This window comes from Coffea arabica, chromosome 2c (assembly GCF_036785885.1).
Source record: "Coffea arabica cultivar ET-39 chromosome 2c, Coffea Arabica ET-39 HiFi, whole genome shotgun sequence".
NCBI classification, from domain to species: Eukaryota; Viridiplantae; Streptophyta; class Magnoliopsida; order Gentianales; family Rubiaceae; genus Coffea; species Coffea arabica.
The window spans coordinates 7,355,510-7,372,177 of record NC_092312.1 but is presented as its reverse complement, the minus strand read 5'-3'; the positions used below and the strand labels follow the sequence as shown (position 1 = coordinate 7,372,177).

The window sequence follows — 16,668 nt, the reverse complement described above, 5'->3', positions numbered from 1 at the left end:
CACTTAGAAATTGTGGCAATAATCGAATTCAGTAAATCAAGTACTGATTGAAGATTTGAAAATTTGCCCCGGTTGGACAGCCATTTTTATTGAAAAATTGCGTCGCTTTCCGTGATCACGATTCCCTATTACCTTTTCTCCTTACATACATCAAATCACTATAATAATTTTTTTATAAAAAATTCAAGAAAATGCAATCCAAACGAGGCTAAAATTCCAAATACAATGTGAAGAATACGAGTTGTTTAAGTAAATCAAGTACTAATATGAACGACTTATTTCAAAACCGTCATCTTGGATCTTTTTTTTTTTTTTTGGGAGAAATCTGATGTGACATTTAACAGGCAATATTTGCCATTGATATAACCTTGAGGGTATGAGATCAAAATGTCTAATAGTGGTTGCAAGCTTCTTCATGTCCAGCCAAGAAGAAAAATTCTGGTCAAATTTATAGAACTCTTCACTTTTCCCACGAGTTATTATTAGTATTATTTTTTTGGCTGCTTTGTTGTTTTTGTTGGCTTTTGTTTGAGAGGAATGCTTTTTGGATGTTTGGTTTCATTTGCTGCTATTAATTCCTGGTAAATGCCCAAGTAATTTGCTAAAGCAGGCTTCTAAGATTTATCGTACAAATTTGTCCTTTCGAAGTTTCTTCCTTGCTTTCAGGATTTAGTGCCTTGAAATTTTTTGGGGTTTAGCCTGCAATAGTGTAAATACCTTCTGGACTTTTGTCCGAGCAAATATACCCTTACAATCTTTCCTTCAATTCTGACAACTCTGACAAAACTATGTCCAAAATACAAACAATTAAAAAAGGAAAAAAGATGCAAGCATGCTTCAAAATCTATTCCATTATAGGCTGGTGACTAAATCTATTCCGATTGGGCTTCTTTTATAATCTTTTGCGTTGTGTACATGTAACTGTAAAATTTCTCCTCTTTGTACTGATTCTCGCCTGCTACTTTCACAACCAAAAAGGCCAAATCCACCGACCCTACACCTAAAAAAAAAAAAATTTAAATCAATCTGGAAAAAAAAAGGATTCTCTGGTGTCTTTGAATTTAAAATTTAATTTTTACATATATGTCATTGATCTAACGGTAATACTATACGCACTGTCAGTATATATATAAGATTTACTCTTTATTGTATACAGATTTTGTTTTTGGGTTCTTTATTAATGGGTGCCTTTAGAGCACTTGGTAATACATTTAATATTTACCTAATATATCATATATATATATATATATAGATACTAACAATTATTATTCTCTCTTGCATTTATATATTTTTCCTATTTAATCTTGTCTACTATTCCTTATATATTTTTAAATTTTTTAATTAATCTTATATTTAAAAAATATATATATATAACACGTGAAATATATCTTAACAAGTATCCGTTAGACAAACAGTTTGTCTTTTGATGAGGGATGAAATTCATGATTTCATTGGAGCCAGCTAGGATTATAGCACTATTTTTTTTTTTTGGGGTTTTGAAATTGTGGATTTAGAAGTATTAAACCAGAATTATCTTATTTTAATTTTAAAAGGAAAGGAATATTGACTGGAAAGAAAAAATTAAGATAAGTTTTGTACCCTACTCGCTCAAGTAATGAATCTAAAAATTACAAAAAGGAAGGCTGGGAATGAGAGGAGCGTGTTTGTTGTGATAAAGGAGCTTTATCCTTGAGTTTAATTTATGAGTACCAGCGCCCCTGGATTCGACAAGTTTCTTTTCCTCCTCAAAAAGATTATCATACATTCCGCCAAAAAGACATTCTATTAAAATTTTCTTTATATATATATATCTTTTGCCTTTTGATAAAATGAGAACCCGAGTTAGCTGTTAATGAATATGTAAAATCACAAACAAACGTGTGTTCAACGACCAAGGGGTTGTACTTATTGGCGAAGATTTGACGATATCAATATCTCACGCTTTTACTCTCAACAAGACTAACAAAAAATCATGTGGTATAAACGAGGCTTGGATATTTTTTTTACTTGTTATTTTTTTTTAACCAGTTGCAAGACCACTAGAATGTATGAATAGAGCCACAAATCATGTACGTAGACTAAAACTCTGTTTGATGATCCAATTCAGCACTTTAGTTTAACATGTATATTTAGATATATTTGATAACAAAAAAAAAAGGACATCTGAATTTATTATAAATTTTTTTAGATAAAACTTGGTCCACGTATAAGCGATAAGCTATTTACTTATAATGTGGTATACATTCAAATGTATCAGATTCAGAGCGAATTCAAATTTGAATTTTCAGAATTCAGTTTTATCAAGCATCCTAAATTAATAACGATTCTACACGTTGTCCATGAAAATAAAAATCAAAAAATGAAGAGCCTCATTACTATATATATATATATATATTTATGTCTCATTACCTTCTCAGCTCTTAGTTTGCCACATTAGTGCATGAAACTTTTCTTCATGAATTTTCCCCAAGCCAAGCATCTGTTCCAGGAAGCATAAATCTATCTACGTTAATTAAATACTAACGAAAATAGTAACCCTTGATGTTGAACAAGCTAATTCCATGTACTTGTAGAATCATGATAAAGAATACATGGAAAATATACTAAAACTTGACACCGTCTACTGACAAACAATCGTAAGCACCTCTGGTTGTTCGTCTTTATGTGGCATAATGATGCATGCATTCACTCACTGGAATTGAATAATTCTGAGGACTTTTACTTTTCCATAATGAGGCTGAGACTCGAAGATACCTCTAATAATAATTGGTTATTTCTCGGCGTGAAAGGTCTCTTCGTGCCACCGCCATCCTTTTTTTTTTTTTTTTTTTTTCTTCTCGAAGACGATAAACCTAATCTAGTGACCTAATATATCCTACATTAAAAAGAAGGGGATGGATCTAAGGAGGTTCAGAAATAAATCGGAATGATCTGAATCATCACCGGACCAGACGAATGCACAGTACATCTGTCTGAATTTTTTAGTGTCCACTGAGCCAAAGGCCCAGTGGTTGTGCCACCGCCATCTTAATTGATGATTTATTTGATGTATTTGGTGAAATTCTGATCTCCAGCACGCCCAGCCCAGAGCCCGCTCATGATCCATGATTGCACGGCTGCATCTGGTGTTACAGGACGCATTCATGTTTGGAAACTCAAGATCACTTGATTAAGCCATTTCAACTACCAATTTTAGAAAAATATAGGAATAATAATAATAATAAAAGAGAGTATAATTTGTAAATCTCATCAGGAATTGTAAGTACACCCAAGACCTCTCATTTACAAATAAAAAAAAAACTTATTACATGCAATGGTCTAATATTTCACTATTTGCACAATGTATGTCTTGATAAACATTTTTTTTTCAAGTTTAATATTGTTTCAAAACCACTCGAGATTTTAAAATGGGATTGGCTAAGTGGGACCCAATGGCAACTTGTTAAGAGTATTTATTTATTTTTTATATAATTAACTTAAAAAGTATCTAAATAGAGGAGCACAGTAAATATTACTAATATGTACATTCACATGAGAATTTAAGTGTAATATAGGTGTGCAACTACTAAAAAAATCTTTCTAGATTAAGTTCCATCGGTCAAGGCAATGGATGACTTTGAGATATATGCACATTGACATAAACTACTAAAAAAGAACAGAAAAGATCAATAGAAATTAAGGTTAAAAGGGACAAATGAATAGGAACAGTAAGAGGAAGAAAAAAAAAATGTTTGTTTAAACGTATCCACATAGGTTTAAGGTGACCATGATTAAAATTAGTGAGAAGTATGTGTATATTAAAAATAAGGATTAGTTTTTTTTATACTGACAATGTATACAATGTTAACGTTGAATGAAGGACAAATATGTAAAATTTGAATTTAAAATTTAACTTTTGCACGTATGTTATGAATCTAACGGTGACAATGTATATTGTCGATATATATAAAATTTACTTTAAAAATAATGAGAGCGCATTTTTTTTTTTTTAAATGGAGATGAAGTCATTGATGATTTTTAAAAGTTTTGCTCTACCGTATGCAGTGTAGAAGATGAGATATGGTTGTACAGTGCACCATCATAGAAAGACAAATGTGTGCTGGCTTTTGAGGTTTACTCGGAATTTAGGTTTATAAAATCACAGAAGTCTTACGAAAGGTTTTGACAAAAAAAATATATATATAGAAAGGCAAGATTGAGATGAGAAGTGATTACAGATTTTTTTAACAACAAACTCATGACTGATGCTTTATATATATATATATATATATATATATAATACATACATCGAGATTTAAGGAGTTTCAAGCTTTGGGCACGTTTTGGAGCCGAGGCAAGTTAAATATTCTAAACTTGTGGAAGAGTTAAAGCTCCCTTGACAAACTTCCAAGGGATTTTTGTTCGCCTCTATTGCTACCTTGTACCAAGTTTCATCGACAACGCCATCTGTTATTAGCAATGCCAGATTAGATTAATTCCGGGGCTTGACTTTAAAATGAAAATAACCAAGGTTTGTGAAACCGTGGTTTTAAAACCTAAATTCGATCGGATATTTGAATTAGTTAAATCCCTCACTCGTATGCTATTTAATCCATTCTAATTAGATATTTAGTCCATTCTAATCAGACTTTCAAGCCAAAGTGATCAAATGCACCCCTTCTTTTGCGCGCTCAATGGGTGGGCAATCTACTCTTACTAACTTGCATGTGTCATTTACTCTCGTCACACCAACCTCCGCTACTGTCACTCCCTTAGAGATGAACGGGGGGGAGGGTATTTTTTTTGGTGTGATTTTTTTAAAACTTAAATCTTGGTAGGGAGGGGAGTTTCTCACAAAAAAAGACTTACTAATTTTTCAAATACAAGTAACAGATTCAAAAAATGCTCCAAATACATCTCACACACAAACCAAACGTTATAAATAAAAAACAAAAAAAAAAAATAACTTGAAAAAATAGCCAACCTTCCTTCAACACATTTTGACATTCCTTCCTTCCACCACGATTTCCCAACCTCCCCCATCCTCTTCCTTCCACCAAATGGCAGCCACCTCCCCCACCACCATTTCTCGTCTGTCACCTCTTTCTCTCTTCTTCTTCTTTTTTTTTTTTTTTTCCTTAGCTCCTCATCCCTTTTCCTCTCTTTCCTTCCCTCCTCCTATACTCCATTCCCTTCCCTTCCTTTTCACCTTTATTTGCGAGGAGAAGGTGGCGGTGGAGAAGAGGTGGTTTGAAAAGGGCCTAGTGGGAGCCGGGAGGTTGACGGGAGAAAAATACTCTTTAAAATTTTTAAGAATGCCCAAAAAAAAATTAAAATTTTAAAAACACTAAACAATATATTATAAGTGTTAATCTTATATATATTGATAGTGTATACACTATCACCATTTAATACATGACACATAATTTGAATTTAAATTTGAAATCTCAATTCAATATACATATCATGTATCCAACCGTAATAGCATATACGTTGTTAGTATATAAAAGATTAATCCAAAACATAACATACAAATACATCTACTGTAAAATTATAAAAAAATGTTTCAAAATAACTAATTTATACGAGTCCAAATACTTTATTAGAACGAGTGCTCAATGCACACTCAATGTGCGTGCAATCAAAATTACATAATATTTATGGTCATATATTTTAAATAAAAATTTTATTACTAAAACAAACTCTAATCTTTTAAATAATTTTCATAAAATAATTTTATATTAGTAGTTATGTTGAAAACATATACTTAAATAGTTAAAAGTAAAAATAGTAATGGATAGTTGTAGGTAGTTAAAATAAAAACTAGTTTTTATAAAAGCAAAAAAGTAAATTTATAATGTGACGATAAATGTTAACCCCAATATTAATCCCAAATCCCTTCCTTAAGTTTTATATATAGTATAAATAGGTTTGCAAACTCACTTGCGAGCAGCTTGAGTCGAACTCAAGTTGGTCAAAATATCGAGCTCGAGTCAAGTTCAAAATATTAATATCGTTAGCTCGCGAGCGCGAGTATATAGATATATTTATTTTTTATTTGAATAGTAAAATTACATATATATATATATATATATCCATAATATTTTATTATTTATTAAGAAAAAATATTATATTATTTTTTTTTAAAAAAATAAAAATAATTATTTTTTTATTTTTTCGAGCTCGAGCTTTAAATTGGCAGCTCGTCAAACTTGAACTCGAATTCGAATTTGATAAAATTAAGTTGAGATTTGGTTCAATTAATCCAAAGTTTGATTCAATTCGACTCGACTTGTTTGCAACCCTAAATAGATATCATTGTAGATGGGTGATTTTTACCAAAAAAAAAAAAAAAAAAAGCCTTTCAAAAACTCAAGTGCCGAATAGGATATGTCAGACAACTAAAGCAAAGGGTTACCACGATGTATCCCCACATATTTTGTCCATTGCGTTCACACCAAATGGGCCAAATGTCCATGGAGAATAATTGTCAGACTTGAAGGTAGCAATCTCCACTTTGCAAGCCCAATATCACAGGTGAAGCACAAGTGTACAGAGTCGCACGACAGCGTTTCTACTTGCCACAGCACAAATTAGAAAACGACCTTTCTTCCCGTTTTGCCCAATCTGCTCGGTCGCTTCCCCTCTACAGCAATCAGCTTCTAAATTCTGATCCAAATAATCATCCAGAAAGATCCTCTTTGCAGGAAAAATGGAGATGGAAACGGACGCGCTTCCCAACGGCAGCTCTGCATCCTCAACCACCGGTTCCACCACCTCGGCCCCCGCCACACCCACCGCCGCCATTACTGCCGGAGCCGTTTCGGCCTCGGCGCTTCCATCATCCAAGCTAACTCAACTGGCGGAGTCTCTAAAACTCGAGCACCAGTTCCTTCGTGTCCCATTCGAGCACTACAAGAAGACGATCCGTGCTAACCACCGCATCGTTGAGAAAGAAGTCTCCGCCGTCATCTCCGGCGTCGCTGAAGCCGCCGACTCCGCTGAACTCTCCCGTGATGATGCTGTTCAGCAACTTAATTCACTCGTTTCTCGATTACAAGGACTCAAGCGGAAGGTAGTCCAATTAGTGGTATTTTAATTACCTTGGAAACTGCAATTACAATGATATAAGAGAACTAATTTACATTAAGTTAGAGAAGTTAACCAAGAATTATGTTGGAACACAAAGGATATTTTTTTTCTAAGTTCAATTTGAAATATGTAAAATCTGAAGCTGATTGTTTCTATCCTTCAATAGTTTTGTATTCTCAATTGTAGGAAGTAGTAAAAGGTCAGGAAAAATCTTTGCTGCGTTTAATCTGGAAAATGTGAGATTTGTATTTGTTTCTTTCTTTGTTGTTGACTTAGCTTCTTTTTCCGAATGCAATTATGTGGAGCTTAGTAAATAATTTCTCTTTTTGTCAGTGTCAACTGCATTAAACATATAGGATGAAAAAATAAATCACGGTTGACGAATTATTACAGAGTCTGATGTGTCAGAATTGTTGAATTTTGAATTTCTAGTGATTTAATTAGATGTGGCTTCATTAATTAGTTGGAAGAAGGAAGTAGAACAGAGCACTTGCAAGCGCAGAGATGCCGAGCACGACTGGACCATTTGGAGTCTGCTGATGCAGAAAATTTATCTGAATGGAACAATATCCGTCTGAAGCGGATACTGGTTGACTACATGTTGCGCATGTCATATTATGACACTGCTATTAAGCTTGCAGGAAGCAGCAGTATTCAGGTGATTTCTGCTTGCCCTGTTTTGCAGCATGTGTTGTTGCATTTGCTGGAAAATTGTTTGCTTTAGTTTGTTCTTTGATCTGAATATTTGATCTTCAGCTTCTTGGGTGCAGCTATTTTATGACACAAAGTAGCTAATTGTGAACCACCTAATGCAAATACCAATATATCTTGTGGTTGACTCACTTTGTTGTTTCATGGCTGCATATGAGATGCATTTGGTGCAAGCATCTGTGTGTTGTGCTTTGACTTCTAAGGCTTTTGACTTATTCTCCATTTAGTTAGAAATTATCAATAAAAGTGTCTCATTTATTCTGATTTCCATATTACTTATCTTCCAATTGATCTTAGTTAGTTCTCATTCTTTCCCCTTTGGCATTAATGCACCTCTTTTGGGAGGGATCAGTTTATTATAATGTAAAGCTATTGTGTTCCCCGTTGCAATTTGCTGTAGAAAGTGTTGTAAATACATTGGAAAATGATGATTAACCACGCTCCTTCTGTTAGGATTTTGTTGATATTGATGTCTTTTTCGAAGCAAAAAAAGTCATTGAAGCTCTTCAAAGCAAAGAGGTGGCTCCTGCTCTTGCCTGGTGTGCTGATAACAAGTCCAGACTGAAGAAGTCAAAGGTATCAGATGATTCCTTGTACAAACTGTTGAAAATTGAAGTTAAGCGGTTAGTTGCATTAAGTTTTGGATTGGGTTTCCTTGATTCAGTAATATCCATCGGCTTTTCTACTATTTGATGCAATTCAATCTTTCAAACTCTCTAATGTTTGCATGAAACTTCCATGATGGTTCATGGAAAGCTAATAGAATAGCAAGTAACAAAGTTCACAATTCTATAATTGTAATTCTCTTGGGAGTAATTCTTTCTTGGTACAGTGCTGAATGTTGTTTCTGGAATATTATGCAGCATGGTTAAAGCTTATAATTACTACTTTTTAACTTGCAAAAGTACGTGATATATTATAATTGGCTGTCGTAAGTTGGTTATATGCTGTAATCTCATTTATCAGAATGGAGTCTCTTTGTTAGCAAGGCTCTTTAAGAACCTGTCTGAATGCTTTCTGTTTCGTCTCCTAAACAGCATGTTGTAATCTAGTGAGTTCTCAGATTTCACGTATATAAACTTGAATGACTAAAAAGTACTGCATGCAGTGCTTCTTCTATGTGGTAGTCTGTAGACTTTGTGTTATTATTATTATTTTCCTGCTATGCATTCTTTTTTGACCTGTACAAAGGTAGTGAGAAAAATAAAATTAAAGCATCTATCTTGTGCAATTCTGCTTGATTATTCTTTACTAATGGTGGAATATGACAAATTTGTGTATAAAGACAATTTCATCTAGCTTAGAAGTATGATGATGCACTGGCATCTTTTAACATTATTTCATCACACATTGTAGACTATTGTATGAGTAATTAGTTTGCTTTTGATGGGGAGGATAGACCCCTGGTCACAAGAGGTTTTCCAGAGCATCACCTTAAATGTATGCTTGAGTATGCTCAGAAGTGTTACTTATTGGTATAGAAGGCAATAGGTTTCTGGCAGATTCTTTCGCTTAAGGTTCAGTTTTTGGTTGTGTGAGTGATCTGTTTGCTTTTGAGGTGGAAGATGGGTCTGTCACAAGCGGTTATTCGTAGCATCACTTCAAGTGTATGCTTGAGTGTAAGCAGATTGCTTGCTAGCTCATAATGTTTCAATTGTCTTAAGCATAAAAATTCATCCAGCACTAAGTACAAGAATCTTTTACTTCCAGACTTAAAGTGACATGGACTTTTATAGTATACCATACAGGCCATAATACTTGTGCAGTCAAGAAAGCTATATACACCTTCATACTGCATCATTCAGTATGCCTAGTTTCCTGTGTAACTTGAGATATATTTGCTAGGATATATTTTTAAAAGTCAATCTTGAAAGTAAAATTTCCCCTCCCCGCACAGAATTTTGTTAAAAACATCCATCTATGTAGAGCTGCATATATTTCCTCACACTCCAGTCTCTAATATTCTGGACTAAATGATAATCAGACAAACTTTCAGAAGATGCCATAAAGGTCAACCTTCCACATCAAAAGCAAACAGATCAGTCACACAAGCAAACTCTGAACATTAAGTGAAAGAATCTGTCAGAAACCTATTGCCTTTCTATACCATGAAAGTGAAACCTTATTTTGTTTTTCCAGTTTTAACGTGGAGAAGGCTAATTTTCTGGCGTCTAGTGTTGTCACTGATAGTAAAACTGATGATGAAGGTTAGGTAATGCTACTTTCTCAATGCTTTATGAATTTGGTAGTTGGAGGATAAAATTTGCAGAACACTCCTTAAAAAAGAATAAAAAAGTGGACTACTCTGAAAAATCTGATGCTCTGTCAAGAGAGAGAGAGAGAGAGAGAGAGAGAGAGAGAAAATTTACATTGAAGTATGGTTAGCAGGTCTATGATGATGAAGTTAGATAATGCTGGAAAATTGCGATTGCAATCAACTGTTAATGAAGCTTAAGATTGTAGGCTTGTCAAGTCACGGTTATAAGGTTTCAATTAAAGAGGAAGTATTCATGAAGAATGGCTATTTTTGTGTTATTAAGGAAAAGGTTTTCATTCACAAGATATTTACAGTGTTTACCTCTCTTTGTGTAGCTGTGTATAATGTTGAATTCTGATTGAATTGTTACTTGATTACTGGAGTAATTTTCATGCACTAAGCTTTTTATTCTCTTCATGGCAGAGCAAATTTGAGTTTCAGTTGAGGTTACAAGAATTTATAGAGTTGGTAAGAGCTGAAAACAATATGCGAGCAATTACGTATGCGCGCAAGTATCTAGCACCATGGGGAGCCACCCATATGAAAGAATTGCAGCGGGTCATGGCCACACTTGCTTTTAAAAGTAATACTGAATGTCCAACTTACAAGGTGAATATCTTCTCTTGTCCTCAATTTTCCTGAATTTTCCTTTTTGTTGTTTTTCTTTTCCCCTCTTTTTGAGGAAGAACTCGGAGAGGGGAAAGGACTGCAGAGGGCATAAAAACACTCTTGACCTCTGATTGCAAAAGTTGCTCCATTTGCATGTAATTGAATAGGGTCTTTGTACGAAGTGGTTTTTGCTTGCCTTCGTTCCACATGAGGGTAATTGTTTGTTTCATTTCATTTGTTATTTATTGCAATTTCCAGGTTTTATTTGAAGCAAAGCAATGGGACTACCTAGTCGACCAATTCAAGCAGGAGTTCTGCAGGTTATATGGCATGACACTAGAGCCTTTGCTGAACATATATTTGCAAGCAGGCTTGTCTGCTTTGAAAACTCCGTATCCTCGTCTGGTTTCTATAGTTATCTCCCATTCTTCTCCTGATATATAAAATTTTTAAATGCTTGAGACTGTCAGATCTAATGGTTCTGTCTTGTCAATTTTGCTTGGCGGGTCAGAAAGATAATTAACTTAGTTTATTCTCCTCTTCCTTTTTTCCTTTGACACCATATTAATTGGTTTAACTTGTAATATGGTGTTTCATGTGTGGAGTGATTTTTCGGAATCCCCACTTTTTCCTTGACCTGATTTAGATTCTGTTATGAAGATGATTGCACAAAGGAGGATCCTCTCTCACAAGAGAGCTTCCGTAAATTAGCTCTTCCACTACCATATTCAAAGCAGCATCATTCAAAACTTGTTTGCTACATTACCAAGGAACTGATGGATACTGAGAATCCGCCGCTAGTCTTGCCGAATGGATATGTGTACAGCACTAAGGTTTGCACCATACTCTATATGTTATGTTGTTCTCTTGAGTTCTTAAAATCTTTACCCCTGTTCTTTTTGCGATGGCAGGCTCTCGAGGAAATGGCAAAGAAGAATGATGGTAGGATTACATGCCCAAGGACAGGCCTAGTCTGCAACTACACCGAGGTGATCAAAGCATATATTTCATGAGACCCATTCTAAAACTGATCGGGTCCATACAAGTGATTGGCGACCTGTTCTTCAGCCTGTAGTTTCTCTATTGAATGCTGATTGTCTGGCATCTGGTCATGTCAGGTACTGGTCTGGGTGCTTGTTTTGATGCCCCGACCTACAATTTGATACATACAAATGTACATATGCCAAGTACACCCCCCTTAGGTTTGTAATTATTAGTGAAGATCTTTATTTAAATCTTGAGGTAGTTGAGCAAAGCTTTTCACTTGATGCCGATGGTGTAGCATTGGCTAATAGAGCTCTTATCTGTAACACACTTCCATCCAAATAGCGGAACACAAACTAAACTCCATTCTGAACCTTTGCGAAAACATAAAATAACGACTTGTTACTGTGAGTTACCTCGGCTCTAACCCTCTGGATTTTGAAGATGCTTGGATTTGCTTGATTTATGTCCATCTGGCGTCACCTTGAGCTCTTCCACGAAGCTCAAGCCATTGAATCAGGTGTCCGTTATTGACGTTATGTGTGATGTTATTCACTCTTAACAGCTAACTGCAAATTAAAGAGGTACGATTAAAGGTGGAAATTCGGTTGGCGGAATCATATAGAAACATGCATCAGTATGAAGAGAGTGGTGACGAGGGAGAGGGAGGAGCGGCGAAAATGCAGTTGGTGGCGGGGATTCCTTTGTGCTTCTAATCTTGGACATGTCCTGAAGACGAAAGCAGCATGTGCAGGGGGGGATCTTGCATACCCATTTCTCAGCTTCTTTAGCAACAACGAAGAAACACCAGCGGAAATCTCTGCTATATTCAATTGTTTACTGGAGGTGAACAGCATTGAGTGATTTGCTATATTGTTTGCCGCTGCCGACAGTTGATATCAGCAATTCAAAAAACCTTACGCTTTAATGATATAGACGCTGCAAAATTTCTTCCAGAGTTCGTCGGTTTCTTTGACTAGCTAAAACTGATTTCTTGCTTCCGTCTTTCAAAAGGACAAGGCAAGTTATCACATTATAGTGCAGGAGAATCGTTAAACAGCTAGTCCCATGACTTTCGCGGGCAACAGAAAACTGGTTTATACCCAATGTAAATCACTAAACCGGAGGTTAACCCCTAATGCAAATCAATAAACTCGAGGAGCAGCAGTAACGGACGAGGGCCAAAGTCAAAGTACTGCTGAATGTTTCTATTGGACCAAATAAATATGAGCAGCAGTTCCCTGGTTCCACGAGAGGAGTAGAAATTCAGTGTATTATCAAACTGCCAACTTATTTGGCTAATTGGCTGGCGTATCAACACACAGAACAAAGTGGATTAAATCGTTCTTCAAATGTAATAGATTGTATAAAATCTCATAGAAACAGGGATAATGAGTTCCAGCACCAAATTAATACATATAGACCTCCCAAAACAGATTACACAGAAATGAAGGAGAGTTGAGATACTTCATATCTCACTCACTGCCCCTTGGTGAACCATTGGTTTCATCATTATCAGCGGGGCTTCCATTGTCCCTACGGATGGGGCTAGGACTTCGGCTACGGCCATTTTCTTCAAGAGGACTCCTATCTTTGATACCATCATCCCTTGGAGCATCATCTTTAGGGCTTCTACTATACTCTGAGTCATTGGTTGGCCTACCATCCCTTGGTGAAGGAGTGCCCCTCTCTCGGGGGCTTCTCTCATCAGGTGTTGGGCTGTGCTTCCTCCCTTTGGATGGTGGTGGAGATGATACCCTGTGACGCTTAGGGCTCCTAGATCTTTTCTCCTCACGCTCGTTGCTACGATCCCTCCTTGGTGGAGACCTCGATCGGCTGCAAACACATGGTATATACCAAAAAAAGGGTCACATTCTAAATGTATTTTGATCCAATATGACCTGGTGCAAAAACAGCAAATTCCTACAATAAAGCACTTTAACATGAAGACAGGTTTTGAAGATAAATGCAAGGAAAATGAAGGTGCCCATCAGTTATTGATAAATTTTACTTTCCTCCTTCCTTTCATGCAAGTTAAAACTCATGCAAAGCAACATTTTACCAATGGAAATGGATTCCAAATTCAGGAAACTTAGGCCTACAAAATAGCAAATCTAAGCAAAGAAAATAAATCGAGAAGCTAGTAATGAGTCAAGATGTTTAACCTGTAGCTTCTGCTCCTGCTGTAACTACGGCTTGGACTCCTGCCACGACGAGGAGGAGATGGTGATCGAGAATAACTGCGCCCGCGTCTGCGCAACCAAAACTCAGTTAAGAACATGGAAACACTGACTAATCATAAAAAGATGGGGGGAAAAAAAGAAGGAATCCCAGTATGCACTTTAGCTTTTGGGGGCTGTTTTGACAGTTCCTTTCTATATGGCCTCGTTCACCACATCGATAGCACTTGTTCTTCCAGTCCCCAGCTTTGCAATCTCGAGCCCAATGGCCATCGATTCCACAATTAAAGCAGCGCCCAGTTCCAGGAGCTGGACCCTTGCCAAGATAATCACGATCACGGGAGCCACCAGGACCACGTGGTACCTAAAGTAAAAAAGCAGAGCCCCTTTAGCCACTTTGGAACCCGCTTAAAAAAAAAAATCAAACATGACACATCCGAATATGCTTCAGAGGCAGGAATAAACAAGCAAAATTATGATTTGTAACATGAAAGTTTTCCTGACAAAAATAACAACAGCTCAGTTAAACATAAATAAATCAAAAGAAAAGATGCGGCCAGGGCAACATAAAACATGCAAACAATCAAAGGAAAAGTACAAGTGAACCAGAATAAACAACTGAAACAGGAAGGGAGAGAAGGATCATGAATAGCGTGCAGTGAAAACCTTACCCCCTTTGCAAATTCCACAATAATACGACTTCCATCTACTTCCCGGCCATTCATGCTATATCTTGCATCATCAGCATCTCTAGGATCACTAAATTCCTGCAACCAATAGCAGATAAAAAGGGAAGAGGAGCCCACGAAAATAAAGGTTACAGGACTCCCTCTTGCACTTAAATAGCAAAAGATGCTTTAAAAAAGATACTAGAAAAGCGTACCACAAAGGCATAATCACGCTTCATGTCCACATCACGTACTCTGCGTAAATGGGTGCCACAAACAGTAAGGCCATCAACACGTTAGAACCAAAGGACTGATACTTCGCCCCTCAAAGATGAACTATAACACCAGTTTGAGATTGTTGCCATTTCCATCAAAAAAAATTGTAATAACATTAAGATAGAATCGCCAAAGTCTCCTATACATTCTGCAAGACAAGCGACCAATTCCACCAAGGGCAACCTCTCACCATAGACCTCCAGGTTGGGCAAAAGCCCATAAACCTTCAGAAACATTATTCAAGTTAAAATGAAACGTGGGACAATTTCTCTCAAATAGATTTTGTATAGAAGTGTTAATTTGAATCTCAAAGGCAATAAGGGTTTCACGAGGATTCTGATTCTGCCCAAGACGCCTTGATGTGGATAAACCCCAGAACAAAGACCGATGACCAATACAGAAAAAGAACAATGGTGGGAAGTATTGACCCAATAAGGGGGAAAACAAAAAGCTTAAACAGAAGCAGATGGAGTAACATTACACCAAAATTCCATAAACTTTATCTAGATTACGAAAAAAGTAAATAAAAAAAGCAAATGAAATGAGTCAAATTCTACTGAAGTAGATTAATTACCTTCCATATCTGCTAAATAGATCCTCCAGGTCACGTGAACGGGTCCTTGAAGAAAGGCGGCCAACATAGAGCCTTGTAACACCATGGCGATCATCATAGCGAGGCATTTTCCCTAATAATTGCAATAATCTTTTAGAGCCCCAACTTTTTAAAAGTATTTGTGCAAAACCTAAAGAACATGAATACATGATACTAAACATATCAGCAGATTATTAATATCCCTCTTCTCTTTTATTCTATTGCCGTTCTTTATGGGGTGACATGGGCTGTGCTTTATTCAAACAAAAGAAGATACCTATTTTCTATTCAATTCAAAATAAAATGGAGCTACGAAATTTTTCTTAGAATTCCTTTATAGCCAAGATAAAACAGATATGAACAAGATAATAGACATCTATGTAACAGTTTCTCCTCGGGGTTTTACAGGTACTCATAATTGTTGTTACAATTGAAATGGAGATGGTGGTTTTAACTCAATATTGGTTTATCAATTTCTATTTTCTTATTAATTCATTAGGAAAAGAAAATATCAAATTTTTAAGATTCAAACCATTCATGAATTTGCAAACAGCAATCAATACTTAAATGGTTCGAATTTGCCATTAATTTCTAGAATTGTGAGTGAAAATCGACATTTGGTTTCTAATACCGAAAACCTAACCATTTTGCACATGTAATCACCAAAAGAAATAAGTAATTATCAAAGACTTAATTTTAGAGAAACCCAAATAAAAGCACGCACGCCACATACGAGAAACCCCAGAAAATTACATTCTTCATAGATGTAGAGCTAATAATTACTAATACGTCATAAAAATGTTCGATTTATTATCACTTGGATTATAACCTAGGACCAGTATATAACAAACCCTTATTCCAATAATGTCACAAAACTTACACTCTTCCGCATTCAAATTACCTACTTAACAGATAAAGTAGGCATGTACGAAAAGACTCAATCCAACAGAAGACAGCATATATGCAAAAAAGCAAGCCAGCAGACATATACAGCAAATTCGTAGTACATGAAAAAGGATTATCAAAACAGTAACAATTTACGGAAGAATGGCTAAGCTGATAGCTCGGAATAGGAATTACAAGCTGGGGAAGATGGTAAGTGGGAGGGGACGGGGAGCTTGGGCGTACCTGCAGAAAGAGATGAAACGGAAAGAAGAACCCTAGAACGAACCGGATCCCCCTTTTATTTTATCCTCTGCGGACTGCGGCGGTTGTTTGGACTGAGTGAATGGAGGCTGTCTTGACGATGTCCTTGGATTATAAGCCGCTGCTGTCTGCCTGTATGGGCTTTCTTTAATTGGAATACACTGGGCTCGAACA

The 16,668-nt window shown here is 36.0% G+C and overlaps 2 protein-coding genes across 5 annotated transcripts; one reads left to right on the top strand and one right to left on the bottom strand.

Annotated features, from left to right (window-relative positions):
- The first annotated feature begins 6,496 nt into the window (after positions 1–6,496).
- On the top strand, positions 6,497–12,047 carry LOC113725555 (protein MAEA homolog). The gene is made up of 7 exons (XM_027248782.2): positions 6,497–7,054; positions 7,535–7,729; positions 8,236–8,358; positions 10,463–10,648; positions 10,907–11,040; positions 11,295–11,481; positions 11,560–12,047. The coding sequence occupies exons 1-7, from the start codon at positions 6,692–6,694 to the stop codon at positions 11,659–11,661; spliced, it is 1,290 nt and encodes a 429-aa protein (XP_027104583.2). The 5' UTR covers positions 6,497–6,691; the 3' UTR covers positions 11,662–12,047.
- Positions 12,048–12,964: 917 nt separating this feature from the next.
- Positions 12,965–16,631, bottom strand: LOC113730581 (serine/arginine-rich splicing factor RS2Z33-like). Of its 4 annotated transcripts, none has more exons than XM_027255342.2 (7): positions 16,477–16,631; positions 15,331–15,442; positions 14,696–14,735; positions 14,484–14,579; positions 13,974–14,176; positions 13,798–13,884; positions 12,965–13,468 (listed from the first exon to the last, which is right to left on the bottom strand). In XM_027255342.2, the coding sequence occupies exons 2-7, from the start codon at positions 15,435–15,437 to the stop codon at positions 13,108–13,110; spliced, it is 894 nt and encodes a 297-aa protein (XP_027111143.1). In that variant the 5' UTR covers positions 15,438–15,442; positions 16,477–16,631; the 3' UTR covers positions 12,965–13,107. The 4 variants fall into 4 exon arrangements, with proteins under 4 accessions (XP_027111143.1, XP_027111144.1, XP_071930095.1 ...); XM_027255343.2 differs by having other exon boundaries at positions 16,429–16,577; XM_072073994.1 differs by having other exon boundaries at positions 16,390–16,522.
- Between the last annotated feature and the right edge of the window lie 37 nt (positions 16,632–16,668).

What these genes read in the sequence shown, in the direction of transcription:
- LOC113730581 (XM_027255342.2), bottom strand. Translation starts at nt 15,437, where the DNA reads ATGCCTCGCTATGATGATCGCCATGGTGTTACAAGGCTCTATGTTGGC. An exon ending in AGCGTGATTATGCCTTTGTG is followed by an intron (nt 14,580 to 14,695) that starts GTACGCTTTTCT and finishes TATTGGTTGCAG; the next exon opens with GAATTTAGTGATCCTAGAGA. An exon ending in TTGTGGAATTTGCAAAGGGG is followed by an intron (nt 14,177 to 14,483) that starts GTAAGGTTTTCA and finishes TTTTTACTTTAG; the next exon opens with GTACCACGTGGTCCTGGTGG.
- LOC113725555 (XM_027248782.2), top strand. Translation starts at nt 6,692, where the DNA reads ATGGAGATGGAAACGGACGCGCTTCCCAACGGCAGCTCTGCATCCTCA. An exon ending in TACAAGGACTCAAGCGGAAG is followed by an intron (nt 7,055 to 7,534) that starts GTAGTCCAATTA and finishes TTCATTAATTAG; the next exon opens with TTGGAAGAAGGAAGTAGAAC. An exon ending in CTGAATGTCCAACTTACAAG is followed by an intron (nt 10,649 to 10,906) that starts GTGAATATCTTC and finishes TGCAATTTCCAG; the next exon opens with GTTTTATTTGAAGCAAAGCA.